The sequence below is a fragment of the Hemitrygon akajei genome, chromosome 21, assembly GCF_048418815.1.
Source record: "Hemitrygon akajei chromosome 21, sHemAka1.3, whole genome shotgun sequence".
Lineage (NCBI taxonomy): Eukaryota > Metazoa > Chordata > Chondrichthyes > Myliobatiformes > Dasyatidae > Hemitrygon > Hemitrygon akajei.
In genome coordinates this window covers 49,485,697-49,502,270 of record NC_133144.1, presented here as the reverse complement: position 1 = coordinate 49,502,270, position 16,574 = coordinate 49,485,697, and the positions used below count along the sequence as shown (strand labels likewise).

The 16,574-nt window shown below is 41.0% G+C and overlaps 1 protein-coding gene across 1 annotated transcript in view; it reads right to left on the bottom strand.

Annotated features, from left to right (window-relative positions):
- cdh23 (cadherin-related 23) overlaps positions 1-16,574 on the bottom strand; it is a 1,051,763-nt gene that overhangs the window by 293,454 nt on the left and 741,735 nt on the right. The window contains exons 28-31 of the mRNA XM_073025359.1: positions 7,570-7,630; positions 5,443-5,591; positions 4,080-4,215; positions 1,611-1,999 (exon numbers count right to left, since the gene is read on the bottom strand). Of these exons, the coding sequence (XP_072881460.1) occupies positions 1,611-1,999; positions 4,080-4,215; positions 5,443-5,591; positions 7,570-7,630 (735 nt within the window). The remainder of the gene's footprint in view (positions 1-1,610; positions 2,000-4,079; positions 4,216-5,442; positions 5,592-7,569; positions 7,631-16,574) is intronic.

The following is a 16,574-nucleotide window of genomic DNA, read 5'->3' as shown; positions in this document are numbered from 1 at the left end:
CGAGAATTCCCCCCCCCTCCCCCACCAACATTAATTTAAAGGTTGGGGGCAGAGAGAGCAATGCCTACCAATGGAAGCAACATCAAGCTGGCCATGCCACCAATCATGTTGTACATTTCACAGACAACAAATCACAACATGAAAAATAATCCTGAATAGGGTTTTAAACATCTTACAATGCTAAACAAATTAATTACAATTTGAAATTGACAATAAATTTAATTTTAAAGCCGAAATCATATGTTCAAATATCCCTATAAACAAATTACAATTTACTTCATTAAAAAAAAACTTTTATTGGACAGCAGTGTTTTTGAAGCAGGAACTATAAATATATTACTAAAACTCACTTACATCTGATAACAAAAGTAGGCATTTTCAGAATGTTTTGCGGTGGAATTAGCTCAAAAAGTACCTGAAGTTGATATAAGTTCACTGAATTTCTCTTGACTGCTGTAGAGGCTGCAAACAACACACCATTTACCGGTGCACTGAATTGCCAATCAGGATTTCTGCATTATGCATGAAGGAAATTCCAAAGGTGCTGCCATTTTCCCAGTGGAATGACAGCAAATACCGCACCAGAGACCATTCTAGTGTATTAATGCCGAGATCTCTGAGGGGGCAGCTCCAATCGGCAAGTTCTGGTGGTGTACCTGAAGTAAAGATGGCAGGCTAGGAAAAGGCAGGCTGGGTTTTCAACTCGTACTAATCCAAGTTGGGTCCCAGGTTCCAGGAGTCCCCATAATTTCCACAAGACAGGGTTGATTCCGGGATGAATGCAGATCTTTCCAGGTATTGTTGTTTACTCCCACAGCCCAGAGATATGCCGGTTAGTGGATCAACTGGCCACTGTAAATTGCCCTGGTGTATAGGTGAGATGTAGAATCTGGGGCAAGTTCATATTAATATGAGGTCAAGAAAAAAGTGGGTTAGTGCAAATGGGTGCTTGATAGTCAGTAAGGACTCAGTAGGCCGACATGCCAGTTTCATGCTGTATTTTTCCATGACATTAGGCAAGGAAACCACAAGTAATTTTATTGATATTTCTTCGGCAAAATCTAGAACAATTACTTCCCCTTCACTGGATGAGGAAAAATTAATCGAAACTATTTACTGTGGAATTCATTGCCACAAACAGCTGTGGAGAGAATGAATATTGAAAGCGGAGGTTGATAGGTTCTTCACTGGTAAGGGCATCAGAGGTTATGGGGAGAAATCTGGAGAATGTGGTTAAGAGGGATAATAAATCAGCCATAAATCTAATGGCAGTACAGACTTGATAGGCCAAGTGTTATAATTCTACTCCTATTTCTTATACTCTAGGAGTGCTCCATTATCAGTGGGAGCATTTCTTAGATGAGCCGTTAAACCATGGTTCTTGATTAGTAAGGGTGTTAAAGGTCACAGGGAGAAGGTAGTAGAATGGGGTTGAAGGGGAAAATAAATCAGCCATGATTGAATGATGAAGCAGATTCAATGGGCTGAATGGCATAATTCTGCTCCTACGGTCTTACAGCAAAAAAAAAAGGCTTGCACTTGAGATAGTACAGTGAATCATTTAAACTTGACACATTATGAATTAGCAGAGAATCAACACATATACTTACGGTGACTCTGTTTATCTGGAACAGGGACAAGGTTTGAGCAGATGTGTCGGGGTCAAATCTGTAGGTGATCAGGTTCATGTTGTCAGCAGAACGGGCTTGAATCTGAACCACCTCAGTGCCAGTCGCGATGTTCTCTGTAATCGTAGCTTCGTACGTTGAATTTGTAAACTGCACAGGTTCATCCAATTCATTTAACAGGGTGACATAGACAGTGCAATACCCCTTGTTGTAGGGTGGAGTTTGGTCCATAGCAGAGACATTCATCAGATAACTTGTGCTGGTTTCATAATCCAAGTAATCTACAGTTGTAATAAGGCCTGTACTCTCATCAATGGAAAACTTCCCTTCTGACCCAGTCAAAATTGTGTAGGCTACTATACCCCCAGCACCTGGAAATGAATACAAAATATTCCATGTAACTTCCAGTAATACAAGACCATTCACATCACCAACCATAAATAGCACTGAAAAACAAAAATTCTGCTTCCTGAATACTTTTGGGTGCTCTCTTGTGGATTTTGGCCTCCTGATCATGACAATCACTATGAAAATTCCCTATCATACACCATTTTGTTTTAAAGGTCACCTATATTTGTTACTTCAATTCATAATTCAAGTCAGTTAAAATGTTGCCCACAACGTAAGCTGAGAAGTTTTCCATCTTGTCCAGGTATGGCTGGGCATAGTTAGGCAGGGCAGACTCAGCATAGCAAGACAGGTTTATATAATGCTATAAATGCATCTCTCTCTCTCTCTCTCTCTCTCTCTCTCTCTCTCACACACACACACATCGTTCTATGCATTGTGTTTACATGTATATTGGTTTGTGATCACGTTGATACGCATAGCATATTGTGTGTACTCATTATAATAAAGGAATTGTAGTTTCAGGTAATTATAATTACCCATCAAAACAGTATCAGGTCTTATCTCTATAGATCATTATCATATTGAAACAGTATCAGGTCCTGATCCCACACTTAAGAGTAGTGTTAAGCCATACTCTTGAAATTCTGACTGCTTGAATATATTTGAGAAATGTAAAGGGAAAACTGTGCCCACCACTGTCATTTCTGAGTCAGAAAGCATGAATATTGTAATCTAGTCTGAAAAGTCAATGATATACTGAAGAGCTCCTGTACTGTTGCTGGTTCCATCTTTCAGATGGGATGTGAAAACCCCTGATTGTTTCCTGACAGGTAAGAAACATAAGAAATAGGAACAGATGTCAGCCATCTAGCCTGTTGAATCTGCTCTGCCATTCCATAAGATCCTTGATGATCTGGCAATGGACCCAGCTTCACCTACCTGGCTTTTCCCCATAACTTTTAATTCTCCTGCTATGCAAAGATCTGTCTAACTGTGTCTTAAATATAGTAAATTAGGTAATCTCTACTGCTTCCCTGGGCAGAGAATTCCAAAGATTCACGACTCTCTTGAAAACCATTCTCTCCTCATCTCTGTCCTAAATTTATTCCATCAAATCTTGAGGTTATGTTCCCTAGTTCATACTTACTTACATGTCCCAGACAGTCAGACTACTCTCACTTACTAAGTTCCCCAGTTCTAGTCTCACTTACCAGTGGAAATAATTTTCCTGCCTCTATCTTACCTACCCCTTCATAATTTAATTTGTTTCTATATGATCTCTTCTTGTTCTTTTGACTTCCAGTAAGTATAGTTCCAAGTGACTCAATTTCTCCTCATCTCCAGAATCAGCCTGGTGAACCTCCTCCACACTGCCTCCAAAACCAGTACAGTAATCTTTTCTCCAGTACTCCATGAAGAAATCCCATGGTAGAACAAAGTAATCCCATGGCATAATTTGAAGGTAGTTGATAGGAAGTATAGTGGGGAATGTCAAAGGTTGTTTCTTCACACGGAAACTGAGCTCAGTAAGATCATTTGAACAAGTAAACCAGAGATATTCACTCCATAACCAAAGTCTCATACAATACAAACTAATGAACTTAACTGGCCCTTTGGTCACCACCACAGACTCCCTTCCTTCATGCCATTTCCTGATATGGAAGATTTTCACTATCCCTTCATGATAAATGAGTCTAAGTGCTGGAATTCCTTGGCTATCAGTGCTATAGGACTAACTTCACCAAAAGGACTCCAGGAGGTGGTTTGCTGGCACTTTCTCACATGGAATTAAGGATGGGCAATAAACATTAGCCTTGCCAGTGATGGTCAGATCCCAATTAATGGAAGAACAACTGTTGTGCAAGATAGGTTGGGAGAGTTTCTGTGATTTGACTTTCTCAAACATTATCCCTATCATTTGATCTTAATTCACCTTCAACCAACTCTAACTGAAAATCACAGATGTCTGTAGTAATGAAGTCCAAAGATTCATAAGTCTTGAGCGAAGTCTCCCCTTTTGTTGCTTCTTTGAAAGATATTTCTCTCTGTTCAATGTGTACATACAGAGAACCCAACCCAGGTCCAGAAGAAGAGTGTTACCCGTATCCCTGTCGGTTGCTCGGACCACGATGACTGATGTGCCAATCCCTGCTGTCTCTCTCAGGCCCAGTCGGTTGTACTGCTGCTGGGTAAAAACAGGCACCTCATCGTTCACATCCTCGACATACACGATGACCTAGTCAAGGAAAAGTCAAATCAATAGCATGGAATCAAGAGTCTACCTAAGTATCTCATCAATGTCTCTAATGTATCTGCCTCTATCACCACCCCCAGCAATGAGCACCATACACTTCCCACACTCTGTGTAAAATACCTACCCTCTGATATCCCCCTTGTATCTTCCTCCAATCACTTTAAAATTGTGCCCTTTTGTATTAGCCATTTCTTCTCCGGGAAAAAAGGTGCCTGCTGTCCACTCTATTTACGCCCCTTATCATCTTGCACTTCTCTATCAAGTCACCTCTCATCCTCCTTCACTCCAAAGCAGAGAATTTGGCTACCCTTTAAAGATCCACCCACAGACAGTTTACTCCCTTGCAGAGAGGGCTGAGGAAATTAACCAGGAAGACAAAAATCATACACATTGTTGTGGGGCAGGACAGGGTGCCCACTGCAGCACAATGGACTATACACCTGCCTCCATGATTTTGAGTTCAAATCCTGCTCCAGAAATTTGAAAACTAAAGCAGAAAACTATTGCAGGATTTCTGCCCAGTCAAATAGTCTTTAATGATGGGTGAGGCATCACCCAACATAATGCGTTACCCACAGTACAACTATTTCTATGCTACAGAAGTACTGGCAGCCACCTCGGTTCCATAATGATTTTGTTGCTGCGAACGATGCATGTCTACCATCTCCCTGAGCAACCCTTTGGTCATATAGTTGAATCACAGCTGTCCACCTATTGGGTATATGTTAACCAGAAAGCAGAAGTACTGCTCTACCTGGCAACATGAGCCAGATTTACGCAGCCGTGTAACTTCTTTGATCTAAATCAGAGTTGAGTACAGCAGTAGCTTATGTCCCCATGGATGGAGCAACCACCAATCATAAGCCATCCTAATGCTGTGCTGGGTTGGATACCAATTGGAACATGGTGGAACACACAGCGGTACAAGGTCATTGTACTGGGAACTTCTTTATCCAGAGGGTGATATATCAGTGGAATTCATTACCACAGACAGCTGTGGAGGCCAAATCACTATGTATATTTAAAGTGGAGGTCGATAGGCTTTTGATTAGTAAGGGCATCAAAGGTTTAGGGGAGAAGGCAAGAGAATAGAATTGAGGGGGAAAATAAATCAGCAATGATCGATTGACAGAGCAGACTCTTTGGGATAAATGGCTTAATTCTACTCCTGTGTCATAAGAGACGTGTGAGTGAGACTTTGGCTCTTACTCTGACTGAGCTCCTCATCCTGCCAAAGTCATTATTGTAAGCTTCCACCTCCAATACGTGGGTAGTGCTGCTCTCTCTGTCCAGTGGGCGGTTTCCTCTGGAGATGAGTCCAGTGGCTTGGTCCATCTGGAAGTTATCATTGGAATTTCCTGGAAATAAAAAACACACACATGAAGCCAACAGTTCTGAAGCTAAAAATATATCCTCGTGACCAAATTTCCTTAAAACATTTATTTTCCCCATTGTCTTTCTGGGAAGCAGTGGGGTATTCCATGAGACAGGATGCACCCTGCATCAGCTCTTTGGTTACATGAACTCAGTGGAATCACCAAAAGCCCATGTTGCTGGTAGGTAAAGCCTTTACCTAGCAGTCATCTCCTAGAAAGATAGACTACCAACTCATGCTAATGACAAAATTAGTATTACAGTATTTCTATAGTTGACTACTACTTCCAATTTGCCATTAAACTTAAACTGCAAAGTCTTGTAGAACAATAGGAGTTGGTAGAACGAAGGCATTTAGATCTTATTACATCATCTACGTATCTCACTAACTTACTCTCTTTACAGAGCAATTATCTTCTCTTTGAACTTTCAACTGTTTCCAACTAGAATTATCTTAAAAAGTGGAATGGTCTCAATGTTGATGTGGCAGAGTTTATCATGTCTAGTAAATCTCTAGGAAAGGAAATATACCTAAGTGGAAAAGATGAGAGAAAGATAAGCTGTTAGTGGCCTTTGTCTTGTTCTTCCTGCTTAGACATGCTTCCTTTCCTGGAGCTTTATTAGACATGAAAAGTTTCACCACACCAGCACCCATTGGAGTTCCCCCTCACTTCCTTCCTTTATTCCACCGTCCACCGTCCTCTCTCATCAGATTCCATCTTCTTCAGCCCTTCGTCATTTCCACCAATCATCACCTAGCTCCTTAGATTATTCCCTAACTGGCCCTCTTTCAGATTTCTATCACCCACCCCCCACCCCTTACCTATCAGCACTTCTATCAGCAAGTCTATCAGCATTTGCTCCACCCCTCCCCCAACTTTTTATTCTATCACCCTTCTTTCCAGTCCTGATGAAAGGTCTTGACCAGAAATGTCAGCAGTCCATTTCCTTCTCTAGCTGCTCCCTGAATCACTGAGTTCCTTCAGCACTTTTTGTGTTATTAAACTAAGGTGTCAGATAGGCTGATAGTTAGTGGCAGGCACAGCTCAATGTAACATAAATGTGAGAAAGTAGGCTTTGGATGTAAGTTAAAATCAGAATCAGAATCAGATTTATCAACACTAAAATATGTTGTGAAATTTGTTGTTTTATAAAACCAATAAAATAGTTTATGAAGAAGAAATTTTAATATTGTATTGAGAAATTGGTACAGAGGAAGCTTGGTGAATATAGCAAGTTGGGAGTAAAAAATATTGGAGGACATAAAATAATTCAAAGGGAACTTGGTTAAGTAGCTATAATATCATAATACACAATCACTGCCTGGAGGAAAACATGTCATAATAATCAGCTGAGTTAATTTTGTTAAGGTATCTGTGTCCATGAAAATGAATTCCATCTTGTATCATGCTGTGTCTGAAAACTTACATCTAACAAGGCAACATCCAAACCATTTTAAAGACCAAAACAAGTTGGATTAACATGGTCTTTTACATGGTAAGATGTCAAAAGATATTGCAAAGCAGTAATATAATTAAGACCTGATATCAAGCCTTCTTGGGAGGCAGGTACCATCAGAACCTCATTTATGACATTCATGTAACATCTCTCACCTGAAGTGAAGCACCCTCAGCTGTGAAGTACTACCTCAGACTGCAACAGATAAAGTCTAGATTGTGTAGTTGATCTTCTAGAGTGGGACTTGAAGGCACACTCTTCAGACTCCCTGAAAATGAAGCCCACTAAGCCATGACGGATAATGTAAAGAAGATTCAAAGCTGCCTTGGATAGAGATCCTCCTATTGATGCTAATTAAACTGATGTGATCCTTCTGTCTAGCCAGTTAATCCATATAGCAAACTCTGTGGAAAACATCTTTTTCCATCTAAAACAGCCCTTCGAATTAGATTCTAATACTTCATGCCACATCAGACAAGTGGAGCAGGAGCAGGTCAACATTACCTGACAGGATTCTGTACCAGATCTTCCCATTATCTCCTTCATCTGCATCAGTGGCTTCTACCTATTAAAACAACAGCAAAGAAAGACTCAGCAAAAAATAAATACCCACAAGGAACAGCTTCTAGCTGCATGGATGTGTTAAATTTCAAAACCAAGTTTACACACATCAAGGACATTGAAACTATAATTGAGCTGCAATGCAAGAAAACAAATATTACTTTTGCAAACATCAGCCCTCGCAGAAATACCTCCAAGATATCTTCTCATTTATTCAGTTGCAAGATGAGGGAACTGAAGGCAAAGCAAACACTTGTTACTTCTCCCGAAGTGACCTTTAGAAAGTAGTGATAAGTCCCTTTTTTGAACAAATGCAGTCCTTTAGGTGATGTTGAGTCCACTGTAGATTTAGAGCAAGCATCAGTGAAGGATCAGATAATAGACTGCCAGATCAGGAAGGCATGGCATCAGAGAAGAATCCACAAATAATGATCTTTTACATATTTTTTCCCAGGGTTAGAGGGCATGCATATAAGGTGACAAAGGGTAAGTTCAAAGGAGATACACAGGGTAATTTGTTTTTCAGAGAGGAGGGTGCCTGGAATACAATGCCAGGATCGGTAGTGGAGGCAAATATGATAAGACCATAAGACATTGCAACAGAGCTAGGCCATTTGTCTCATTGAATCTGCTCTGCTGGAAGTGTTTAAGGGGTCCCTAGATAGTTAAATAAATGTGCAGAGAATGGAATGATATGGACCTTGCATTGGCAGAAGGAATTACTTTAATTGGGCATTTAATTTCTGACTTAATTATAGTAGTTTAGCACAACATCGTGGGCCACAGGGCCCTGTTTGTATGCTGTACTGCTTGCTGCCTCTGCCTTCGTAGTAGAAATTGTGTGATGTGCTTATGTCAAAGAAGCATTGCCAAAGAGCTGAAGCGGGTTTTGCAGCTGAGGAGCACTGCAATTATAATTTACTGGCTCTGGAGGAAGTGGATCACAAAACAAGCCGAATGGATTGTTTCAAGGGTGAACTCTACAATCACATCTGTGAGTTTGATCTGATGAATCTGCTTTCAGAAGTAATGAATCATGGGATGGTTACTGTTGTGTTCGTGCACAACTACATATCAATTAAATAAAAACACGCACACAGGAGATGGCTTTAACTGGTATATTCTCATTGCAGCGAGAGGGTGAGAGAGCAATGTACATACGTAGACAACAGCGCATGCACAGACACAGATTAATATGTAGTGTTTGGTGGGGGGGGGCGTCATTGCTCTAAAAGAAATAGATCCATACATTACACCTCCTCCCCCTTTAGATTAATGCAACATAAAACTGTATATGTGCAAATATATTACATTTCCCTTTCATAAACTCATATTCCAAGTAAACGTGCTTTCACAATAACAGTCCATAACTAACTTCACAGTTCTAAAGATTCAGTCTTTTGGGTGGTGCTCTGTTTCTTTTAGGATAGCACCTCTGCACCTGTGGAGTGGCATCAGGTTTGGCAGGTGTCTTGTCAACGATAACATTTTCTTGACAGCTCTGTACTTGTGGAATCACATTGGGTTTGGTAGATGTCCTGTCTAAGATGATGTTCTCAGTTTCCCGTGTCATGTTGCTGTCAGTGACATGATCGTTCCTGTGAGGAAAGTCCAGTGACTGTAATGTGTCTGTTTTGTTGGATGCAATTGACGCAGGTGTGTTCTTCAGTTGAGCATCTAGTATCTGGTCCAGATGATGTCTCCATGTCTGATCTCCAACATCCACCATGTACATCAGTGGTCCATTTCTTGTAGCTGTCCTACTGGATGTCCACTTGTCTTCTCATTAATCACGTGCTAGGATTTCCTGGCCATTCTCAAAGCTCCTTACTGTTTCCCCTGGCAACCAGCTGAACTGTTTATTCTGTCCCTCCCTCCATATATCCAGTTTCAGGAGGTCTATGTGAGATCTCATATTTCTGCTCATGAGCAGCATTGCAGTTATTTGCTTTGTCATCAGATGAACACAAAAACGAAGTTGTCCACCTTGTGCTGTAGAGAAATGTCCTTTTTGTCCATCTCTTTAGTGGACTTCTTGAAGGTCTGGATAAATCTTTCAGCTAATCTATTTGTTGCTGGGCAGTGAGGAGCTGACTTGAAATGTCTGATGCCATTTTTCTTCAAAAACAGTCAGAATTCTTGTATCCATTGTCACTCACAATTTGTTCTGGTAAGCTGCTTTTGGCTAAGATAGTCCTCAGAGCAGAGACAGTTTTTGCTGAGGTGGTTGTCTTGATTGGTAAAACCTCCAGCCACTTCAAATGAGCATCCACAGCAATTAGAAACATGGAGTCCATGAATGGACTAGCAAAGCCCCACAGGTATAAAAGTGCCTGTGACAGTGCATTTTGAACTTCTTGGCATCCTAATCAGCTTTTGGCCAAATCTTCGATCTGTTTATCTATTCCCTTCTCAAACATCTTCACATTAGCATTAAGCAGCTGTGACAGCCTCTGGTGAGTGCTACCATTTGGGCTGCAGTTACCTGTTGATGTCACACTGAGAGCTTTGATTGAGTGCCAGTCTAGTTGGACCATTCACGTCTGAAAAGTGCTGGCTCTCCACTTTTCAATGCATATAGCTCTAATTGATGTGCTTGGCCTCTACACATCACATTTACTTCCAGTTTGCCTTTGGGAGACACTCTTTCACCTGTGTAAGCCTTTAGCATCACAGAGGTCTTCTCTAATGGTAACTTAGAAAACAGTCTGTTGTTAGTCAGCCCCTGGAACTATGGACAAAGCTGACTCTGTATCCAGCTCCAGTTTCAGCTTTACACCAGACACATCTATTGTGATCCAGATGATTTTGTGATCTGCTTCAGTTATACAATGCAGTTCTAGGCATGGCAATTCACCTTTGTCAGACTCTATATTGTCTGATTCTGTTTTACATTCGGTAACTTTATGCATTTGCTCAGTTTTATGCTTGAGATTTTCATTTGGTTGTGCTTTTTGTCTGCCTTGCACCCTCTCTCTATGTGACCTTGTCTGTGACACTCTCTGCAGACTTTTTCTTTGAAACAACAGTCATTTGCATCATGGGAGGATTTACCACATCAATAACATTTTTGGCTTTTTGCACCATTCAGGGACATTTTGTGCATCTCACACTCTAACCTTTTCTGTGGTTCTGCTGCATCCTTTGCTGCAGTCTCTAACGATATTGCAATGGTCAATGCCCATTCTAAGACTAGATCTCTTTCAGACAGTTGCCTCTTTTGAGTGCTTTGACTATATATGCCATATACAAGCCTGCCCCTAAATGATTCGGAAAGTCCACCTCTAAAGTCACAGTACTGGGAAAGTTTGCGCAGTTCTGCAATGTATTCAGAAAGGCTTTCATCGTTTCACTGGTTCCTTTTGTAAAATCTAAATCTGTCAGCTATTACCAGCAGTTCAGGGTTCAAGTGATTTTGTAAAATTATAAAAACTTCATCAAAAGTCTTGTTTGCTGGCTTTGCAGGGGTTACTAAGCTGTGTAAAAGATTGAACGTTCTTGGACCCATTAAGCTCAGAAGTGCAGAGGCTTTCTTTTGCTTCTCCATGTTGTTCATGTTACAATACAGTTCAATCCTCTCATACGAGGGGTGATTGATAAGTTCATGGCCTAAGGTAGGAGGAATCAATTTTAGAAAACCTAGCACATTTATTTTTCAACATAGTCCCCTCCTACATTGACACACTTAGTCCAGCGCTTGTGGAGCATACGGATCTTGGACCTCCAGAAGGTGTCCACAGCAGGGGTGATTGATAAGTTTGTGGCGTAAGGTAGAAGGAGATGAGTTATACAGCTCTTGTTACGTGCACATGCAGGTCAGCTCTTTGAGTGATTATGCAGAAAGTTTGAAGTTAGTGACTCAACAGGGTGATTGATAAGTTTGTAGCCTAGGGTAGAAGGAGATGAGCTATTAACTTCAAACTTTCTGCATAATCGCTCAAAAAGTTGAACTGCACGTGCATGTAACGAGAGCTGTATAACTCATCTCCTTCTGCCTTAGGCCACGAACTTATCAATCTCCCCTCGTATATGACTCCCAGCCTTCATTAGTGCTATCAAATTTGTCAACTTTCCTGACTGAAGCCATTGGCATAATATTTTCCCTTTAAATTCAGTGTGTCTTTCACTGTTACTATGTACTGTACTCACACAGAAGGCATCTGTGATAGCCTTCTCATGCTGTTTAACCCTCGCTGTCTCATCCCGTAAATTGGTGCAGTTCGTGATCTGTTCTTACATTCAGGTTTATTTGTGTCTATGCACAACTGCACATCAGTTAAATAAAAACACGTGAGATGGCTTTAACAGGTGCATTCACATTGTGAGAGACAGCGCGTACAATGTGCATACATAGACAACACTGCATAGGCAGACAACAGATCAAAACATGATGCTGAGGGGGGGGGTCATTGTTCTAAAAGAAACAGATCCATACATTACAATTATATCAAAGAAAAAGGCCATTTGGCCCACTACAACCATACCAGCTCTCAAATAGAGCAACTTGTTAGTTGTGCCCTCCAGCCCTTTCTCCATCATCCTGAAATTTTTTCCTCAATATGTATTTTTTAAATTTCCTCTTGGAACCTGCGTCCACCTCAGCTAAAGGCAGTAAAGTCTAGAATTCGGCCACATGAACTGTAAATAGGTTTATCCTCATTACTTTGCCATCTGGGAGTGGAAAGTTGGTCGAGCACAAGTGAAGGACTTAACCTTCAGTCTAAGTGTTACCGCACAATCTTCTTTTAAGCACAGTTTTTTATTTACAGATACAGCACAGTAACAGGCCCTTCCAGCCCAACAAGCCTACACTGCCCAATTACACCCATGTGACCAAATAATCTACTATCCTGTACGTCTTAGGAATGTGGGAGGAAACCGGAGCACCAGGAAGAAACCCACACAGTCACGAGGAGAATGTACAAACTCCTTACAGACAGTGGCAGAATTGAACCTGGATCGCCTGCACTGTAGTAGCATTATACTAACCACTACACTGCCACGCCATATTCTGAGCCAGTTATTGGAAGTTGACTAAATCAACAACAAGACAGACAGACACGCTTTATTGATCCCTAGGGAAATTGGGTTTCATTACAGTCGCACCAACCAAGAATAGTGTAGAAATATAGCAATATAAAACCATAAATAATTAAATAATAGGTAAATTATGCCAAGTGGATAAACAAGTCAATGCGTCATTGTGATCAAAGCCTGTTTAAACATCTATTCACTTTTAGTCTTCCAAATTTTATCATTTCAGTTGTTGGAAAAAAAGCCTTGAACAAATGCTCGTTTCCTTCAGGACCTTTATACATCCCCACATCTTTTATGATCAATGAAGTACGTTTGAAGAGTTTTCATTGCCACACTGTGGGCATTAAGATCAAGAAACTGAAGGGTTAAAAGAGATGAAATATACATTTTCTCCCTGTGAGAATGTGGGTTTTTTCGAGGGACTCCATTTCCCTCCCACATTGCAAGACATGTAGGCTGGTAGGTGAATTGTTCATTGCAAATTGCCCATAATACATGTCGACATTTATGTGTCCCCACATATTCATATTTGTACTTCTAAATGTATTTTACACAATTCTTTATTCTATATACTGGTTGAATGTTGTCATTTTTGTTGCATGTAACACCAAAATTCTACATCGATGACCTAATATTGTGAATAAAATAGATCCTTGATAGGGTAGAATTTGGGAAGGCGAAGGGTGGAGTTGATGGGTGAATAAATGGGATTACTGTAAAAAAGTACACAGACTCAATAAATTTTACAATGGAGTGTGGATTTAACTGAATGACAGAACAAAACTGTTGAGTTAAAATGCTGTTCAGTAGCTTCAACACTGGAATGTATTTTAAAATGTAGTGGTAGTATGTTCCTGATTACTTGAGTGCCTTTTCTTGAAGCTGAGTATGCTATAAAAGCTCAAAGATATGAAACACAGTAGGGTGCACCCCCTGCAGGCCAGAGGAACTTAGAGACCTGCTGATGGTGTTACATAGTTCTAACAGGAAAGTGCACATAGTTTTGGAATGGGTCTGCTCTTAAGTATTAATGAGTATCCTGGAGAAGCTTCCTTTTCCTTCCTTATTCCATGCACTTTGTCTATGTCATTCTGTGTGTGTGCGTGGGCACGAGAGAGAGAGAGAGCGAGAGAACACACACATGCATATGTATGGCCACACATATACTGGTACTTCAATAGTTACAAATATGTGTGAATATGCTTTTTTTCCCTTGCTGCCTTTCATTTCAAACCCATTGCACAGACAGCTTTCAGAAATGAATGGAATTTAATTTTTAGCCCCTGTAGTATTTAGTCAACGCCCTTTCACTATTACTCAGACATAACCTGTGGTTATCTCTCAGATTTTAGTTGTGGGGGATTTCACTAAAAATTTCAAGATATCCATTAGAACTAATACAGTAGACAGAGAAATTATTTTCACCGCCTGGGTACTAAAGTTCACTGACTAAACATTGGAGCCAAGTGTTAAAGGATTGAACTTAAGAGACACACAGAGTTTTGGAACGACCTTTCACAATTGACAATAGATTATTCTTAAATATGAGACTGAAAGCTATTTATCAACCGAAGACATAAATGAAAATTGGAATTGTTGAGCATATGTTGTTAGGCTTAATCTCAAAGAACGATGGAAAAAGCTCAAGCTGTTGAATGGCCTCCCCCTGTTCTTAACCCTTTCTGTACAGAGCAGTATCATTACATTTGCCTCTCAGAAAGTCTCAAGATGGTGCCAGAGTGTGGCAACTCTTTGCCAGTTGTCCCCAGCAGATTCTCTCATTACAATCATTGTACTTTATAAAATTACTGTTCTCGTGCTGCGGGCCTGATTTGTTTACCTGCATTGCACTCTCTCAGTAGGTTCATAGCAACACAATACTGGAATCATAGAGCCATACAGTGTGGAAACTGTCTGCCTGGCCAAACTCAAACTAGAGAAAATCTGCAGATGCTGGAAACCCAAGCAACACACACAGAATGCTGGAGGAACTCAGCAGGCCAGGCAGCATCTATGGAAAAAAGTACAGTTGACGTTTTGGGCTGAGAAAAAAAAGATGAGTAGATTTAAAAGGTGGGTGGAAGGGGAAGAGAAACAGAAGGTGATAGGTGAAACCGGGAGGGGGAGGGATGAAGTAAAGAGCTGGGATGCAGCATGCAATTTCCATCAACAGGTCACTTGCAATACCAGAGGAAACAACACACTGAACCATTGCTACACCACCATCAAGAATGCCTACCGTGCTATTCCGCTCCCTCACTTCACGAAGTTTGATCACCTGGCTGTACTTCTACTCCCTGAGTATAGGCAGAGACTGAAGACTGCAGCACCAGTAGTGAGGGCCAAGGAGGTTTGGACAAAGGAAGCACAGAAGTGCCTACAGGACTGCTTTGAATTGGTGGACTGGACTGTATTCAGGGATTCATCTTTGAACCTGGATGAGTATGCTGCAGTTGTTACCGACTTCATTAAAACCTGTGGATGAGTGTGTGCCTACGAAGACTTACTGGACATTTCCAAACCAAAAGCCATGGATTAACCAGGAGGTATGTCGTCAGCTGAAGGCTAGATCTGTAGCATTCAAGCCTGGCGACTCAGGCCTGCACCAGAAAACCAGATATGATTTGCAGAGGGCTATTTCAAGTGCAAAGAGACAATTTTGAATGAGGTTGGATGTGACATGGATGCACGACAGCTCTGGCAGGGTTACAAGACAATACTTCCTACAAAGTGAAACCTAATAGCGTGAATGGCAGCGATGCTTCACTACCAGATGAACTCAACACCTTCTATGCCCGCTTTGAAAGGCAGAACACAACTACAGCTGTGAAGATCCCTGCTGCACCCAGTGACCCTGTGATCTCTGTCTCAGAGGCCAATGTTAGGTTGTCTTTAAAGAGGGTGAACCCTCGCAAGGTAGAAGGTCCAGATGGAGTACCTGGTAAGGCTCTGAAAACCTAAGCCAACCAACTAGCGGGAGTATTTAAGGACATTTTCAACCTCTCACTGCTACGGGTGGAAGTTCCCATTTGCTTCGAAAAGGCAACAAATATACCAGTGCCTAAGAAGAAAAATGAGGGTTTCATTAATGACTATCAATCAGTAGCACTCACATCGACAGTGATTAAATGCTTTGAGAGGTTGGTCATGACTAGATTGAATTCTTGCCCCAGCAAGAACCTGGACCCATTGCAATTTGCCTATCACCACAATAGGTCAAGGGCAGACGCAATCTCAATAGCTCTTCACACGGCTTTAGACCACTTGGACAACATAAACACATATGTCACGATGCTGTTCTTCAACTATAGCTCAGCATTTATTACCATCATTCCCACAATGCTAATGTTTGGCCCAAAGGCTCCAAAACCTCTCCTATCCTCATACTTATCTAGATGGCTTTTAAATGGTGCTAATGTGTCCACCTCAACTGCATTCCAAATACACAACACTCTATATGTGAAGAAGCTGCTCCTGATGTCCCTTTTAAATCTCTCGCTTCTGATCTTAAACCTATGCCCTCTTGTTTTTAGTACCTCTCCCTGGGGTAAAAAGGCTACGTGCTTTCACCCTATCTAGACTCCTCATGATCTTATGCATCTCTCGCAGGTGATCCCTCAAAACTGTACATAATATTCCAAGTGCAGCCTCACCGACATCGTATATAACTGTTTCATAACTTCCCAAATCCTGTACTCAAGTGTTCTGACAATACACTTGCACCCTTATTTATCCAGCTGTACATATGGAGAAGAAAACAAAGCTAACACTACACATTGATGGCCCTCGTCAGAATGAAAAAGGGTTATCAACTCTCAAAGATTCAAAGTACATTTATTATCAAAGTAAACAACCCTGAGATTCAACGTGTTGATTTGACCACAGCACCTGCAGTGTACTTTGTGTTAACT